Below are 17,784 nucleotides of genomic sequence, written 5' to 3' on the forward strand. Positions count from 1 at the left end.
TGAACAAACTAAGTTCTAAATATTTGTGCAGGAGGAGGGGGAAAACATTTTACATGCAAGTACTGAATGGCATAAGTGATATTTAACAATGGGTTTTATTGGAATAGAAGCCTGAAAGTGGACAACCTAATCCGCCAACTTGGAGAATTATGAAGAACAGGAATAGGTGAAACTGAAAGATTAAAATGGAGTAGGGATGAAAATCCAGTGAATCAACATGAAAACATGGTTGGGAGGGCTGGAGAGATGGCTCAGTGGTCAAGAGCATTGCCTGCTCTTCCAAAGGTCCTGAGTTCAATTCCCAGCAACCACATGGTGGCTCACAACCATCTGTAATGAGGTCTGGTGCCCTCTTCTGGCCTTCAGGCATACACACAGAAAGAATATTGTATACATAATAAATAAATAAATAAATATTTAAAAAAAAAAGAAAAGAAAACATGGTTAGGAAAAGACGGGAAACAGGGTTGGGAACTAAAAATAACAAATATCATAGAGGAAAACAGGGTCTATAACCATAGAAAAGGCAAAAGTTAACAGAGAAAAGACCAAAGGATAACGCAAGCAACATTATGGAGCTGTGGAAATTTAGACAAATAAACAATTTGGCAGAAAAATAAAATTTATCGAACAGATACTAGAAAACTCTACTAGAGTTAAAAGCAATTAAGACTTTAAAATCGCCCTTCCAATAAAACCTTGCAAGTACAGATAGTTGTAGAAAGTCTAACATTCACTGACCAGGCCAATCCCAAGTACTTCAGGCCAGAAGAATGACTGCTTAGTTTATTACTAAAGCTAAGATAATAGTAACAATATCCAAACAATGCCAGCACAAGACACAGAAAACAGGCCATGCTTACAAAAGATACAAACAAACAAATAAACAAAAAAAAAAAATACAGGCTAGCCAGGCTATGGTGGCACATGCCTTTAATCCCAGCACTTGGGAAAAAGAGCAGTCAGATCTCTGTGAGTTCAAGGCCAGACTGATCTACAAAGCAGGACAGTCAGGGCTGTTACACAGAAAATACTGTCTCAAAAAACAAAGAAAAGAAAAGAAAATACATATGGGCAATATTCAAGGATGCTTTAGTGACAGAAGATAGATGGGTATATTACTTTACTAAAGGGGAGAAAAATGGCCTCTGCATATCGCAGAGCAGACAACATTACTTCAAGATGAAAAGCTCACAATGAAGCAAGCAAGAACAAGAATGGAAGAACAGAAGTGGCCGCTCAGACTCTCACTCCCTGCGCTAAAAAACAGTGGGAAAAGTAAAGGCAAGGTGCCTCCCCCGCCCCCGCCCCAGGTTCTGAGAGGAAAACAGTGGATAAAGAGCAGCATCCTTCTTTTCTATAGGGAGAAGGAGCTCGACCACACAGTAGGAAGACAGGCTCTGTGGAAATCACAGCAACTCCTGTGGCAGAGAAGACAGAAGAGGCACTGGAGGCAGCTGGACTGGTGGCACAGACCTTCAGAGAGGTATGAGAGGAAGCCCAGAAAGCAACAGGGGAGTAGCCAGCAGCCTCTGATGAATACCAAAATGCAAGTACCCACATGCAAAGTTCATAAGGTCAGAAAGAGGGATTGCAGGGCGTCTCCCACACCCTGAAAAAAAGAGGACTGCCAGGAATCCTCAAAGCGAGCAGGGAAGAAGGCTCAGTTAAGGATAAAAGCACCTGACCAGAAACAGATTCAGTCACGGTCTGTGACTTTGCAAGACAGCCCTCGAGTTCCTTCGCAAGGCAGATCCCAGGGCTCCGCCTGCCAAATCATACACTGAAGATTTGTTTTGGCAGAATCTCACCAAATCAAAGCAAACACACACACACACACACACACACACACACACACTCACTAAACAGCAACAACAAAAAGAAAGATTAATCATGGCTGAGGAGCTCGCAGGCCCTGGGTCGAACCTATCACTTTTTATTCTGCTATGGACAGACTATGAAACATCCCTCTAAATCTCTATCTCTCTACCCTCATCAGGGAAGTTTCTTTGTACGGTAGATGGTGGACAGGGCAGAAACTCACAACTGGTCAAAGTGGAGAGAAAGTCAGTGGAGCATTTGTCGACACAGGGGACAACACAGACAGGGGGGTGGGGCAGAGGCCAGAGAAGACTATGGTGAAAAGTATATTCTGGGCATAACAGGACCACTGCGGTCACGCATTCACGTCACCTGTGTCGTCTGTAGAAGATCAAACCAGTCAAATTTCTAGCATAGAGGGTGAAGGGCTCATCAGCCAGGCCCCTTAACTGAAGAGCTGCAGACAGTGATGATTTCTGGGGGGCTGGGAGAGTCCATTTTCTTAAAGGGTGTGGCCTCTACACTGCAGCGGACGGTCCCACGCCTGGGAATATGTGGGCAACACATGAAAGGCACTAAGGAAACAAAGTCAGGAGGCAGGGAGGTGGAGGTAGAGCTGGGAGGAACTAGGTAGAGGGGTTGGATGAATATGATCGAAACATTCTATGAGCTTCTCAAAGAATTAATAAAAATCTGATGCTTTTTAAAAGTAAAGTTTGAAAGGAGCCTTCTTAGTGCAGTAGGTAGCCAGCCTTATGAAAGTAAGGATAATCGGGAAATCAGAAAGGATACCCCAGCCAGATCACGCTACTTGGAGGATTAAAATGAAGGACTAGAAGTGGGGGGGCGGAAGGGCAGGCACCTGTTGCAATCATCGGCCATTATGTTTTCCTAGACAGGTAGAAGCAGACACGAAGACTAGACACATTTTTAGTTCTTGTAGAACTTGAAGCAGCCTCAGCAAAAAGAAGGGGAACTTCTTGCTCTCCTGATTCCCCCAGAGCAAGGCAACCTCAGAAGAATTAGGCAGACCAGCTCCAGGGGCCTGGTCATTCTCCGGAATTTCTCCGGCAAGACTGAAAAGGAAGCCAGTTGCATAATGTATGCACAGCTCAGGGCACTGACATTGCCAGGCCCCACTCTCAAGGGAAACCTTTTGTTCTCTGCTTGGGGAATGTCGAACCTGGAGAGTCTCAACTGAGCAAGGCAGTGAAAAACAGAATAATTAGAGTTTAAGGATGGGGGTAAATTACCAAGATATTCCTGGCTGCAGCCTTTGCTACTCCACGGGCCTGCGATGGCTCTGTTTTCTTCAAGGCACACAAAAGACTGCATTGCCAGCACAGAAGACATCGCTCAGGGAGAGACGGAACAGCGGTGACTCAGGCTGGACCACTAATCACATCAGCAAAGGGACAAGAGAGGTTTCTGAAGAAATACCACTGCACCGACTGCAGCTCCTTCTGTTAGGGAGCTGTCAGAACTCAGGCTTGTAACCGGCGGGCTCTGCACTTCATCAACACTTGCTGACAGGCTCCCGACAGACCATAATAATACAAGTGCAGGGCAATATTAAGTTGCCTTTTCAGTTAGACTTGCTGGTAACAGCTCAAATGTGGGCATGACAACATGAAAAGACCCGAATAAATAAGCTGAGGGAGTTTTCCCATGCTCTCAGAGAAAGACATCTCACTGTCAAGAACAAAAGATCAAAAGCTGTTAACAAAATATTTCAAAATCTGAGTGAAATCCATGGGTTTGTGGATTTGGATTTGCCTCAAAAAATTTTCAATGATATTAATTAGGGGTAATATGAAAAGAAATGGACAGGCAAAGAGGGCAGAATTCCTGTGTGTAAGGCACTGTAGCTTACTAAACCCCAGAATGACCTTGAGAAGACGGTACCATAGCCTCACTTGACAGAAAAGGACAAAGAGGCTCAGAAAAGTGGAGCAAATCACTTCAATCCATCAGGAAGGGGTAGGGCAAATGCTGAAACCGTGTTCTGATCTTAGTCTACTGTTGAGGTCAGAGAAATGGATCAACAGGTAAAGGTGCTTGCGGCCAGGACTGATGGCTCTCATTTCCACTCATGGAAGCCACAGGGAGAAGGAGGGAAGCAATTTCTATAGGTTGTTCTCTGATCCACATGCAAGCCATGCATATATGTACCCAATATCTCTCTCTCTCTCTCTCTCTCTCTCTCTCTCTCTCTCTCTCTCACACACACACACACACACACACACACACACACACACACACACGTAATCACGTTTCCTCTCATTAAATGCGCATTCATTCAGGTCCATCCAGGCAAAAGTATTTGTAAGACACTGCAAAGGCAAAACAAGACATGTAAAAGAGAACAGTAAATTTTAGGTTGGGCCTGTTTTTCCTTTGTTTGCCTTCTCTACATCATCTTCTGTCTGTATGCATATGCAAATGTAAACAGTCATGCATACTGGACATTGAGCCCTGGGCCTTCAATGCCCCAGTCAACTGTTCTATCCGTGAGCTAACACCCAGCCCTCTTTTCTTCTTAATAAAAAAAAAAATATGAAATCAAAACTGAATAGCTACACAGAGCAAAGAATGAGCTGTGTTGGGTTCCCTGGAGGTTCTCTAACAGAAAGCAAAATTCAGGAAGTTGTTGCCAAGGACAACAACTCCCTGGAGTTAACGCTCCCTGGAGGGTTAACTGGATCTCCCACTCTTCAGTACTTCTTACTCTCTGGGACTCTGCTGCGCTCTTAGGTATGGCTTACTTTCTTCTGAGCGTCTCTGCGTCTCCCAACTCCTCATGCTCAAGCTCATAATCAACCATCTTTATTAAACCCCAACTTTGTTTAAAAAAATAAAAGTGGAAATAAATATTTATTTTCGGAGTTTTTAATAAAGCCAACATATTAAGAATTAAGAATAAACATTGAACTACAATCATGGAGAGGCAAATGGCTTCAAAGACATCCAGGGTTCACGGTATGTAGCCTGGCATTAAAAGGCCTAAAGATGGCTGCAGAGTTTTTAGTTAAGAGCACTCACTGCTCTTCCAGAGGACCCAAGTTTGGCTCCCAGCACGGATATGGCAGCTCACAGCCATTCATAACTCCAGATCCAGGGGATCCAGGACCCTATTCTCGCCTCCATGCATACCATGCATGCACACAATATACTTACCTACAGACAAGCAAAACACTCGTATGAATATAATAAAATACATCTCTTTAAAAAGATGCTTAAAGGAATGTTGTGCCAGCAGGATAAAGAGAAGTGTGTGTGGAAGGAGAACATCAGGGAGGTTGTGGGGAGGGGGTGACTCAAATGAAAGAGCTGAATGTGCAAAAGCTGGAAGCAAGACATCACAACGCTGCACAACCCACAGCTCATGGTGCAAAGCCTCCCAACTGGGCACTTCACCCTATAGAAAAGAGAAGAAAGACTCTGGCTTCCTTTCATCCTCCCTTTCTCCCCCAGCTACAGTAAATACCTAGAAATACCTTTCAGGCAGTTTTATATACCAAACAGGAAATCCGCCTGCCTCTGTCTTTGTGTATTTCCTGTCTCTGTGATAGAATACTTTGACAAAAGCAAACTAAGGGAGAGAGCGTGTTTTAGCTCCCAGTTCAAGGGTAAAGGACAAGATAGTTGTGAAGTCCTGGTGACGGGAGTTCGAGGCAGCAGGGACCTATGGATGCTGGCCTTTAGCTTTGTCCTTTTCATGTAATCTAGGAAGCAAGAGCCGAGAATGGTTCCACACATCTTTAGGGTAGGCCTTCTCACCTCAGTGAACCTAATCAATACAGTCCTTCACAGGTGTGGCCAGAGGCTAACCCAATCTAGACAATCATCCCTGGGGTTCTTAGATGTTGTCTTATGGGTAATCCTAGGTCTTGTCAAACTGACAATCAACATTCACCCCCAACTCCTTTGTGGAGCTCTGAGAGACCAGGAGAAGAAAGAAGTCCATGAGTGACGCAAACACAAAGCTAACAACTACTGTACAGGATAAGTACAACGAGAGAAATGCATAGGTGTGTGCAGAGACAACAGCATCAAAGGACACGGGACGATAAGCTCTGCCTTAGACTTCTTCAATAAGAAGCAGGTCCATGAGTGACGGCCTGTGGCTGTGTTCCATGACAGCAGACTCCTCAGAGCACCTGACTCTGATCTCCTGGGTTTACCCTATCTTTGTTCTCACTTCTCTGTGATAGGAATTGACGGTCACACCTCAATAACTGATGCCTATGCTGTCTCCTTGAATCAGAAGCTGCTGCCAGTGACAATCTGAAGATTTATCCCTCCAATTCCTTGTCTTCAGCTCCTATTCGCTGCTTCATCTACAAGGTCTACCTACGTGCTGGTTATTGCCACTAAGGCCCATTCACAACCATCACTATGTATGTCCTAGTGTCAGCCCCTGAAACTGAGGGCACACAATCCTCTTCAGTCTGCCTCCCAAAGAGAACTTACCCATACGAGCTCCAATGTCAATCCACTGGCCTATTCTGTTATGGGATAATCTGGTGTACATCAACAGCAGTAAATGGGAGGGGTGTCAATAATAAATCTCCATCTCTCATTATTATTCAGTTCTAATGGTACCCCAAACTTTCTCCTTGAGAAGGACTGAGATACTGTAAACATATCTATAATTCACATGTCTGTATGAAATGCCCGAGGAAACAGCTAAGCCATTCTAAAACAAAGCAAGAAAAAGGAAGACATTATAAAAGGACATTTATGATGGTGTAGTAAGATTCCTGGCAGAGGCTTAGAAGGGGAAGGTTTAAATGCCCCTTTCCATGTGGCTCAGTAAGTTTAATTCTATTGACTATTAGACAACTTTTAATTTCTGAAAAGATGTTGCAACAAACATCATCTGAACTGAGACTCCTCTTTATAAATAAACTCAAGAACAAAAAAAATAAATCTTTTCTCAGAGGTGGCTATCATGATGGCCACAAGAAACATAGAGATCACCATGGCGATGCCAGAGCCCTTGTGTTAAAGTGCCAGCTGCTCTAGCATCGCAGGAACTCTCTACTTACTAAGCTCTCAGATCTGAAAGTTTTTATCACAGATCAGCATCTCTCTAACACAAAGGGCAAAGTCAGATTAAAAAGCAAGGCAAGGAAGTAAAAACAAAGAAAAAGAGCTGATGAATTGTAAGTATAGTTTTACATCCCAGTTTGTGACTCATTTGAAGTTTTCACAGCCAGTACAATGTCTTGTCTTTAAGAAATGAAGGAAATAATTAAACAGTTTTTAAAAAGAACCCAAAATGTAGAAGAAAGGGAAAGAGATATAAAAATGACCTTAAGGCTAAGTTTGCAACATCCTTTAGGTATCAAGGTCCAGAAACTGGGAAAAGTTATGCTAGTTATTCAGAAGAAAGGTCCAGTCACACTTCCTACTAATGCCCAAAACACAGCCAATTCTGGGACCATGCCACTTGAGTGGGAGAAGCTGCTATTACTTCCCTGACCTTGGGACTGAGCAATCAGTCAGGGAATGAGAACACTCAAGGTCTGCTAATATGAGAGGGTTTGCACTTGAACTCACTCAGCTTTCACGTTCAAGTCCTTAACAACTATGCAAAGGACCCTAGGAAGAGACAAACAGCACAGCTGGTGAGGATTTCACAGGGAGAACGTAGGACATTCATGTGGGACCACTGAAGAGCCAACAGACATTAAAGATGCTTTGCTGAAGAGTGAGGCAAGAGCTGTGTGCACCAGAGGACAAAGTGAGAGGATATTATTCAGTTCTTGCTCTTGGCTCTAGATGGGAGATGGAATAACTGGCCCTTGCCAACACAGAAAGGTGCTACTCACCATAGGCAGAGGGCAGGGTCTGGTTCAGATATGGTGATGCTGTCATCCCTGAGGCAGCCTCTGCCCCTCCCCCAATAAGTGAAGCGAGTTAAGTGAAGCACTTATTTTGCAAATGCATTACAATACCAGTGCTGTAGAAATTCATAGCTCACAGGTCCAACATAAAGTACCGATTTTGTTCTCGCTGCTTTTTATCGGTATCAAAATCATCATCACCACCTAGTTACCTCTGAGAATGAAAATAATAAGGAATGAAATTTTTAAATTAAAATTATAGTATTTGGTTGAATACATGACTAAGGCTACTAGAGAGAAATGAGATGCTTTCCATCTGATACCTAGAATCCGAATGAAACAAAATGGCATGAACCACCCAACTCAGCTTCCTTCAACCCAAGACAACGTTGAACTGAAAACCGAGCTTTTAGTTCACATTTTCAACTTGGAAATCAATGTTGGGTGCATATTCTACTCCCCTTGCCCACTTCCTGGTAAAACCACCAGAATGTTCTATTGACTCCCAGGAGTCATTAACTCCCAAACATACTCTGGTTTGCATGGAACAAGGCACTATAGAAATAAAGCTCACCCTTTGAATAGTTCAGAAGAACATGTAGGGAAGAAGACACGAAATGAAACACAGAAAGTAATGCAAGATCATGCGTGCTGGTGCAAGTCCATAATCTCAGTCCTCTGGTGGCTGAGGCAGGAGGATAGTGAGTCCCATGCCACTCTGAGCAACATAAAAAGACACAAAACAAAGCTGATACTAATCAACATAAGGAGATTTTTAACATGGATATATACAAAGCTTGAAAGGAGCTGAGAAGCTAGAACACTGATTGGCTGTAAGTTCTAGGCACATCAATTAAGAAACTTCATAGAAAAATGAAAATAAAAAAAATATGGTACTGGCACACATGCCCAATATCAGCACTGAGCCAGAAACAGCTTGCCTATTCTCTGGCTTAAACAAATGTGTATCACTCTTTCAAATCACTACCTCACGGACCTGGTTATACATACATACCAGAAATGCCTGCACCTTCTTACAATCTTGATAAATCTTTAAAAATATTTTTTAAACTTTATTTAATTTAGACACTCACAAATAAATAACACCAGCCAAAATTAACCAGACACAAATTCTTTTTTTTTTTTTCAGGGCTCCAGCGAGCTTTATTGATGCTCACGTCAGCGCTACCAAAGGGTCTCCAGCAGTCACCATCCACGGCTTCTTCTCTGGGGACCATGTCCTCAATCTGGCCCTGTGACCTGGCTCTAGTCCCCATCCAGTGGTCTCAAAGGGACTTCAAAGCATGGCTACCAGTTTGAAGGTCCCCTCAGGTTTGGCAGGAACCACGTGGAAAAAAGTCTTGTAGAGCACAGCCCCCTTGGGCAGACTGGTGACCAGATCCACAGCTTCCGAGTTGTTGGGATTGGGCACGTAGACGTCTTTGGTGTAGCAGACTATCCCCTCCTCCAGGGCATAGAGGCACTTGTTCCTTCCGAGTCCCACATGGGCGCCTGGGTGCCATCGAAACTGCCGCTGAGTGCCAAGGATGTTCCCAGCATGAACATAGTGACCTTCTATTTTCTTGATGCCACAGTGTTTGCCTCGCGATTTCCCGCCCAAGTTCTTGGAGCTGCCACCTGTCTTCTTGGATGCATATCTGACTGCAAGAGCTGCAGCTGTCTTGGGGCTGAAAAGGGCTTCTGCCCTCGTCCTCAGGGCAAGCACTGCCGACGCCATGCTTGCTGCTTCCCCAGACACAAATTCTTAATCTTGATACCCCATTGCATAACAAATACCCAAAGTATTAATCTTGATAAATCCTATCACCTTTGGGAGTCAAATCCTTTGGAATTTGACCCAGGATTGACTGGCCCACCCCCGTGTGCTATCACCACCTCCTGTCATTAGCCCTTCCTACTAAAGGGTCACTCTTTCCCCTACTCTATACTACACCCCTGAAGCACAGGTGCTGTATTCAGCATGCTGGGATTCCTCCGGGGCTGGCAAACAGATGTTAAATGTTCATGGAATTCCTAGCTCTCCCTGAAGTCTTCTTTAACTCCTGCCCCATATATAATGGCTACTTTAATCCTGCAATGACAGTTTGCTCTACCTGTTGAACTGGGGCTCACAATTAAACTCCTATTAATTAGTGCATGCTGTCTTCTTCGATGATTCACTTTAAAAACAAACAAAACCACCAACAAAGAAGAATCAGAGGTTTCTGCTTTATGCTCAAGTGTTAGAAAAAAAAATACTCTTAACTGCAGAAGAGGCTGCCTGCTCTATGTCTTTCTAATAACCCATATGAAGGAGCTTGTGAAGCCTCTTAAGTGAAAAGGCATGTGAAAAGGTAAGAGTGAACTTGCTGTGTGCCACACTCCTCTTACAATTTCCCCTAGGATTACCATGTGTTTTTATAATTCAGACTACTCTTAAGGCTTATTTATAAGCCAGATCTGAAGAGAAAATACACAAGCTAAAATTTCACTCAATTTCCCTTGCACAACATTTTTGTTTCTCTTGAACCTTGAAAAGCAGTTTACAACAAACAAGTCACATCTCATAAATTAAGCAACTGGAGAAACTGAGAGGTGAATGATTGATGGCAGGTTTAACAGATGCCTCCACCTATCACGTGGGGTCATGGAATTCCAGTGCCCCACAAGCCTGTTAGACTGACTGTGAATGTATGAGAACTGTATCTCCTGTACATCTGAAATCAATGGTAATGTACTAATCATCCCCTCTGTATGCTGTGAATGCTTTATTATCATTGGTTAATAAAGAATCTGCTTTGTCCTATGGCAGGGCATGAAAACTAAACTGAATGCTGGGAGAAAGAAGGCAAAGTCAGAGAGACGCCATATAGCTGCCAAAGGAGACCCGCTGGGGAATCTTACTGGTAAACCACGGGCCTCATGGTAAAATATAAAATAATAGAAATGAATTAATTAAAATGTAAGAGCTAGCTAGAAATATGCTTAAGTTATTGGCAAAACAATATTATAATTAATATAGTTTCTGTGCAATTATTTCGGGCCTGGGCAGCCGGGAACCGAACAAGCAGTCTCTGCCTAAATGTTATTTTAGGCAAAGGTCAGTAATTTGAGAGAAAACTGTTCAATGGCTCAGAAATCAGAACAAAAAGGAATATGAGGAACATGGGAGAATTGTGTCTGGGGAAGAGAAGGATGTGGAATAACAATGGAATAACCAACTTTAGGAAGCGAAAGCTTTTTAGTTGAAAGCATCTTTTTTTTTCATTTTTATGAAACCACTGAGCATAAATTATAGTAAAGCAGAGTAGTTCTGGGGGGAGCTGCTGAGAGGACTAGAGAAAAATAAGTTTGCACAAGGTGAGATGGCAGTACCTCTGGGAAAGTCTTCTCATTGCTGTGTGTGTGTGTGTGTGTGTGTGTGTAGGTGGATGCATGTGTGTGCCTGTAATACAGCCTTGTGATATGACGGTCAGAGAATACCTTGTAGAAGTGGGTTCTCTCTTTCCAATTCTCATCTACCGTATGAATCCCAGAGATCAAACTCAGGGCACCAACCTTGGTACCCTGCTTCTTTACCGGCTGGGCCATCTTGTTGACCTCCTATGTGAGTCTCTAATGAAAGGAGAACCTATCATTTCAATGTGGCTGGAGAAATACCCAACTTGAAGGGAGGGGACTGGATAACACAAATGATTTATAGTGTTTTGATTAGTTATGCATTATCTTAGTTCAAAGATTCCATAGCTCATTCCACCTACTACTAATCTCTTCAAATTCAACCAAAGAACAAATTTAAAGAAAATATTTCTGAGATTTTCCAATTCATAGACAGCACCTAATCTATGGCCTTTAAGTAAAAATGCACATTTCCTTTGAAATCCACTGGACAACCTAAGTTGCCAAATCTACTGCATGCCTATGAAGTGCAAACGCTTCAAAGCGTGTCCAGTGCACAGAGGTCAGGTCTAGCCTCAGTCCACAGGAGAGAAGACAAACCCAGCATCACTACGGCAGAAGTGAGATGCAATACGCAACATCGTGAAGCCCAGATCGTCATGGAGAGAAGAAGGACCAAGCCAGTTGGGCTCTCAGGAGCTCTGAGCAGTCTGGAGCAAGAAAATTCCTAAGTAAATCAGCATTATAAACTTTATAAACAGAGACACAGATGAAGGACTGTCTGCATCATGCTTGAACAGAGAACGGCCTCATTTAATATGAGCAACCCTATCTGTATGGAGGACACGGGAGTACTTGAATGCTGTTTAGGATCATAAAACTGACTCAACACGTGAATCTCTATATGTGAAGCAAAAGATAATTATCCCTGTGGCAAAATTCATGTCCAATGATCATCTCACTCAAGTAGAGTGTTAGTGCATTAAGGTATAATTAATAAAACAGAATTCCTAATATTAAAAGTTATACTTTAAGCAATTAACTGAGAGATACTAAACAAATTATGGTAGTTTGAATAAAAATGGCCCTCATATTCCCATAGGGAGTGGCACTATTAGGGGGTGTGGCTTTGCTGGCGGAAGTGTAGCTTTATTGGAGGAAATGTGTTTCAGCTTTCTTTCTGCTGCCTGCTATTCCAGAAGTAGAACTCTCAGCTCAGCTCCTTCTCCAGCACCATGTCTACCTGCATGCTGTGAGGCTTCCCATCATGACAATAATGGACTAAACCTCTGAACTGTGAGTCAGCCCCAGTTAAACGTTTTCCTTTATAAGAGTTGCTGCAGCCTTTTTTTTTTTAGCACAGCAGTTAAACCCTAAGTAAGACACACAACTATAATGCATCCCACAAGAGAATTTTTTTTGTTTTTGTTTTGTTTTTGCCTAGGGAAAAGGAGATATAAGGATGAAGTGTAGCTTTGAGAGAATATTTACAAATGATGCCACTATAAGTATCGGACACTGAAAACCTTTCTAAACCAGAAGCAAAAAAAAAAAAAAAAAACTACTAATGCTGATTACTTTAAAAAAATATTGTGGTGTGCCTATCTAGACCTTAAAAGTGGCTATTTCTGCACAGAGGTGCTATGAAAGGGAAAAGGGGGAAGTAGGGGGCTTTAACCAGGAAGGGTAACAGAGAGGAAGAAAGATAAATAACACTAAACGGGTTTCAAAGAGTCATAGAGAGGTGTATTATTTTATCAACTTACTTTCCAAATGCACACGCAATCACACGCACACACACAGTTAAACGTAGGTGTGCCGCATGAGGTGTTGGTAACGTTTCCTCCAAAAGCCATAGACTATCTAACAAGACTCCTAGTGCCAAGCATGAAAAGCCTCCCTCTGAGTTGTTGGTAGGAAAGACCAAAAAATTCCCCAAATAATGCAAGCTATTGTCACTCTCCTTGGAATTCTGAAGGAATGCAGCTGGAACTGACATAGAAGCCTCCTCTCTGGGGACCCTCACAGGCTCGCAAGGTGTTATACAAGCTGCAGCAGGAGAGAAGCATTCAATACCCCTCCATAGCAGGAAAGTCTTTGAATCACAACAATGTCCAGCCAGGTAAGATATTCCCAGTGTGCAATAGGGACACTCATTTCTAGTGGGTAACGAGCAGCTGTCTAATTGGACTTACGTCCCTTTGAATAGGAGACAATTCATGGCTGGTACTGTGACCTAGCTAACCACCTGTGGCTAGAGAGGTCCCAAATCCTCCAGGAGAACCACTGCTGCCATTTTCCTAAACAGATGCAATTTCTAAACAATCTCCAATACTCTAATACCCACAGATAAGCATTGTTCTCATCCCTCACTAAAGACACTTATTTTTGCAACAGCTGGAAACTGTAAGAGAGATTAGCAACTGGCCAACATGCAGACAGCAAGTGAGAGTGGAATGCCCAACCCCAGGGGGTACGTCTACAACCCCCAGGGGGTATGTCTACAACCCCCAGGGGGTACATCTACAACCCAATTCTTGCACCTAAGGTCCTGGGAAAATCTTGAAAGAGAGAGCTGAAAGGCTGTATGAGCCAGAGGACCACAACAGCTGCTGAAAAATAGTGTCTTCTAGACATGGCAGGGAAGCGCCCATGAAATCTCAATAATATGGTTGCCTAAACAAGACTTCCATAATGAAATTTCCAGCCAGCATGCCAATGTAGACAGGGTAATCTCACAGGTCACACCCCTAGATGAAATCAATGTCTGCTGAGAGAGGGAGAATCACTTTTCTCCCAGGACAAGCTGGCTGATGGGTGATACAATCTTAAGTGGTCAGCCCTAAACACGTGCATATGAGTAAAACTAAATGAACACATTTATTCATATATGGTTATTTACCTGCATACACATGTATACTTGTATATGTGTGTTTAACAATAATAATCAAATAAATTCGTGAATTTGAGAAAGAGCTGGGAGAAGAGAGGAAAAATTAGATGGCGAGGGGTGGAAATGATATAAATAGAATACTCATGTATAAAAAATGAATAATAAAATAAAATAAAAACTGCTTCTGATATGCCTAAACCTTAAAACTAGCACTTGCTGCATTATGTATGGAACATTCTTGGGTGTATAAAAAGGGTGGTCCTGCAGCTTCAGCCTGGTCATGTGCTATCTGACTGGGCATAGGAATCCCCAGCATCTCCACTCTTGCATTTAGAGTGGAGACAATGACCCTGAACCTAACACCGCATTGTCAGGAATAAAAAGACTATCACAAAGGATCACTTGCCCCGAATAAATCCTCCCCCAAACAGCCACTGTTATTAGTAGTAGTCACAGCTCTTCCTTTTAACTGGCCACGTTTAAACATTCGTGTGAACCCACAAGCCTGGTTACTAGCGAACTCTCCAGAAATCCACACATTAAGCATCACAGTGAGCACTTGGTCACAGCTGATTGTGACATCGCGACAATGTAGGTTAGGAAATAATTTGATAAACTAAGTAACTCAGTAAGAGTTATGTAGCCCAAATTGTTCCCTAACGTTAGGAACATCGATTTCTATGCCAGACCCACTTTAAGACACACAACTCAGCACAGTGTGCACAGACTATGGCGCAGGGGTGTTGGTGGAATTGGAAATCAGCGAAGTTCCTGGTGGAGTAGCTCATTGGTGGAGTGCTCATCCAACGTGTGCAGGGCCCGCGTTCTCCAGCAGCACAGAAAATGGAGAGAGGGAGGGAGGAATGGAAGGAGCTTAAGTCATAAACCCAGGTCCTCACATCTGGAATAGCAGAGGTGTGTACCACCGAGTGTAATCATCAGTCCTTAAATACTTTTATTAGGAAAAAAACAAAGGAAGAAGAGGGCCAGTGGTTAAATTCCCTTGTTAAATAAACACCCACATCTGTTCAATAAAAGTCTGCATTTGCATCTCACTGTGACTGAGCACTGTTGGTAGGAAGTAGTGTTAGTCATGTACCTGGTAGACTCCAGCTTCAAAGACCGCTTAGCCCTGGGGTGGATAGGGAGTCATCAGAGAGAAAGCGGTTTCTCTGGCACACATTTCTCCCATCTACTTGAATCTCCAGGGAGAACTAGGTATGAGCATGGCAGATACCTTCAACCATAGCACAAATGAATACACAAGAACAGCGAAACACTTCCGCCTGTTCTTTTTGCAAGAGCCGCGGAAAGGGCACACGATTAGGAAAGGCAGCCTTGAAGGGCTTAGCGAGTCTAGGCATAAGGATGAGGAGTGCAAGACCTCAGGAATGACATCCCGCTTTGTTCTCCAGAGACAGACGGCAGCAGCTGACAGTCAGCTCAGCTTTCTTTAGGGGTGGATCTGAAAGAAGGCCTGTGAGCGGAGCAGGGGCAACTCAGGCACACTTGAAAACGCTGGACGTTTAGGCTTAGTAATATATTATGCACATTTTGTTATTCTCTACTAGTTTTAAGCAATAGGAAACACCAGAATAAAACCAGGCAAATAAGGAACAACTTGATGCATGTATATGTATAAACATTCTTGTAGCAAACAATGAAATATTACAGTTACCAATTAAGTAGGAACAGCAAATTTTCATTCTATTTCTATTCTTTAAAAAATGATCTTTGTATTATCTAAGAATTTTAATGTATTTCCATTTGTCTTTCCAATGTCTAAGCCTAAAGAGACTTCAAAGTATTCATAAAATATTATGGTTTTGGCATATTTGTGATAATGCTTAGTTTAGACTTTGAATGACCTGATTTTGTTGGTTAGCATTGCTGTGGATTTCAAGGTTGTAACTAGAATAATGAAGTGCACACACCATACAAGCAGCTAAAGGAATTGAATTTTAGGTAAGTTTTTTTTTTCTATAACAACTCGGATATATATTATATAAGAAGAGAGAAGATTTCCAGTCAGGTTTCTTTGTGTGAGAACCTGGTTTCACTGTTCATGTATGTTCTTGCCAGTTCAAACATTCACAGTATTAAAAACTTTCATTGTCTACAAAAAAAAAAAGAAAAGAAAAGAAAATGCTGGACCTGTTAGATTTCTGCTGACCTCTCTCTAAGGATGGCGGACTTAAACAGGCATCAACAATGATCACCACTGAAGGGCTGAATTTAGTCCTATTTATTTAGTCATCAATCAATCTATCTATCTATCTATCTATCTATCTACACACACACACACACACACACACATATATATAAAGAGTGTAAGTCAAAATGCTTCCTCATCCTAGGTTGTGGCTCTGTCACTCGAATTTGTTCACTTTATAGGCACAGAGTAAGAGCTACAAAGAGCAACCGACAGTCTAGGCCTAGACAAGCTGTCCTGGGAGAGGTTTCTAGAGAAGGGATATAGTAGAAAATAAATACAGGAACTCTTGCCCAGTCACTCGCTCACCTGTTTATCCAGTCTTCTTACTCCCTTGACAAATTCCACCTCACAGCCCTGGGTCTGCAGACCCAGACAACATGAGCATGCAGCTGACCCAAGACACAGGCGGAAGTGCCAGAAAACAGTCATAGTGTGGCCAGTGTAACAAATGCAGCACAGGGCATGGTTGGGTTAGTCTAGCGCAGGGACTGAAGGAAAAAAATCTCAGGAGGAAAACACAAGTGGAAACTTGAAGCATGCAATAGATACAAGCATGAGACCGGAGGGTGCACACACAGTTCAGCTGGAACTGCAGGAATACGTGGTACCCGAGCGATGCTGAAGACTGTGTGTCAGGAACATAGCAGGGAGAATGTAAGCAAGACAGTAGGAGGAGGGATGGAGGTACTAAAGGGGCCAGATACCAAGATGCTGTGATCAAATTCCATCTGTGTCCTCTGCTTACCTATATGGAAGGAAAGAGTCCAGTGAGTGGGAGAGCCTGCAGGCACCTTTGGGTAGGCAGTAACAAGAATAGATGTCACAGACACTGAGGTGGAGGGAAGGAGTAAGAGCATGCATCACAGCCAAAAATGAAAGTAATTACCAAGACCTAGGGGTGGCACAAATCTTGTCTGAGCACAAGCTGAATAGAAAGCCCAGGATGTGGCTAGGCTAATGAAGGAGATGGTGCCAAGGGGGCTCAAAACCGTATTGACTTTGGGATGTTACAGTAGGAACAGCAGGAAGGCTGGTGAGTGTCTAGCGGGGTTGGTTATGCAGACGGTCGGATGAAGGTGACACCAAGGCGAGGTTGGCACAGGAACAGATGAAAGGGGCTCCTAGGCATCCTTTCATCACTCAGTGGAGCATATTGCATTTTATTGAGCCAGCAAATAGATTCTTCACTGGGAGCTGCTCAACCTCTTTGTCTTACTGTCCTCAGTTATTAAACAGGAGACATAATGTCTCCTGCACCCTACAGAGCTTCTCTGAGACTATCAGTTGTAGATGGAGACTGCTCTTTTGTTCCCGGCCACCCAGACCCAAATAATCACACAGAAAATATAATAATTACAACCTTGTTTGGCCTATTAGCTCAGGCTTCTTATTAACTAACTCTTGCATCTTAAATTAACCCATTTCTAGCAATCTGTGTATTGCCATGAGGCCATGGCCTACCAGTAAGGTTCCAGCATGTCCTTCTCCTTTGGCAGCCTACATGGCCTCCTTTAGCAGCTATATGCCATCTCCCTGATTCCACCTACTCTCTCTCTCTCTCTCTCTTTCTCTCTCTCTCTCTCTCTCTCTCTCTCTCTCTCTCT

At 43.0% G+C, this 17,784-nt stretch overlaps 2 protein-coding genes across 5 annotated transcripts in view; both read right to left on the reverse strand.

The window, feature by feature from the left end:
• The window catches only part of Fggy (FGGY carbohydrate kinase domain containing), a 363,677-nt gene that overhangs the window by 235,895 nt on the left and 109,998 nt on the right, over window positions 1-17,784 (reverse strand). The gene's annotated exons all lie outside the window — the stretch shown is intronic.
• Window positions 8,949-9,433, reverse strand: LOC126497909 (39S ribosomal protein L27, mitochondrial-like). The gene has a single exon (XM_050136147.1). It carries the CDS (start codon window positions 9,409-9,411, stop codon window positions 8,971-8,973), a length of 441 nt encoding a protein of 146 aa, XP_049992104.1. The 5' UTR covers window positions 9,412-9,433; the 3' UTR covers window positions 8,949-8,970.

This window comes from Alexandromys fortis, unplaced genomic scaffold (assembly GCF_014885135.2).
Source record: "Alexandromys fortis isolate MF-2015 unplaced genomic scaffold, M_Fortis_MF-2015_v1.1 scaffold_13, whole genome shotgun sequence".
Taxonomy (NCBI): Eukaryota; Metazoa; Chordata; class Mammalia; order Rodentia; family Cricetidae; genus Alexandromys; species Alexandromys fortis.

Excerpts from the sequence above, each read along its gene's own strand:
- LOC126497909 (XM_050136147.1), bottom strand. The coding sequence starts at position 9,411 with ATGGCGTCGGCAGTGCTTGCCCTGAGGACGAGGGCAGAAGCCCTTTTC.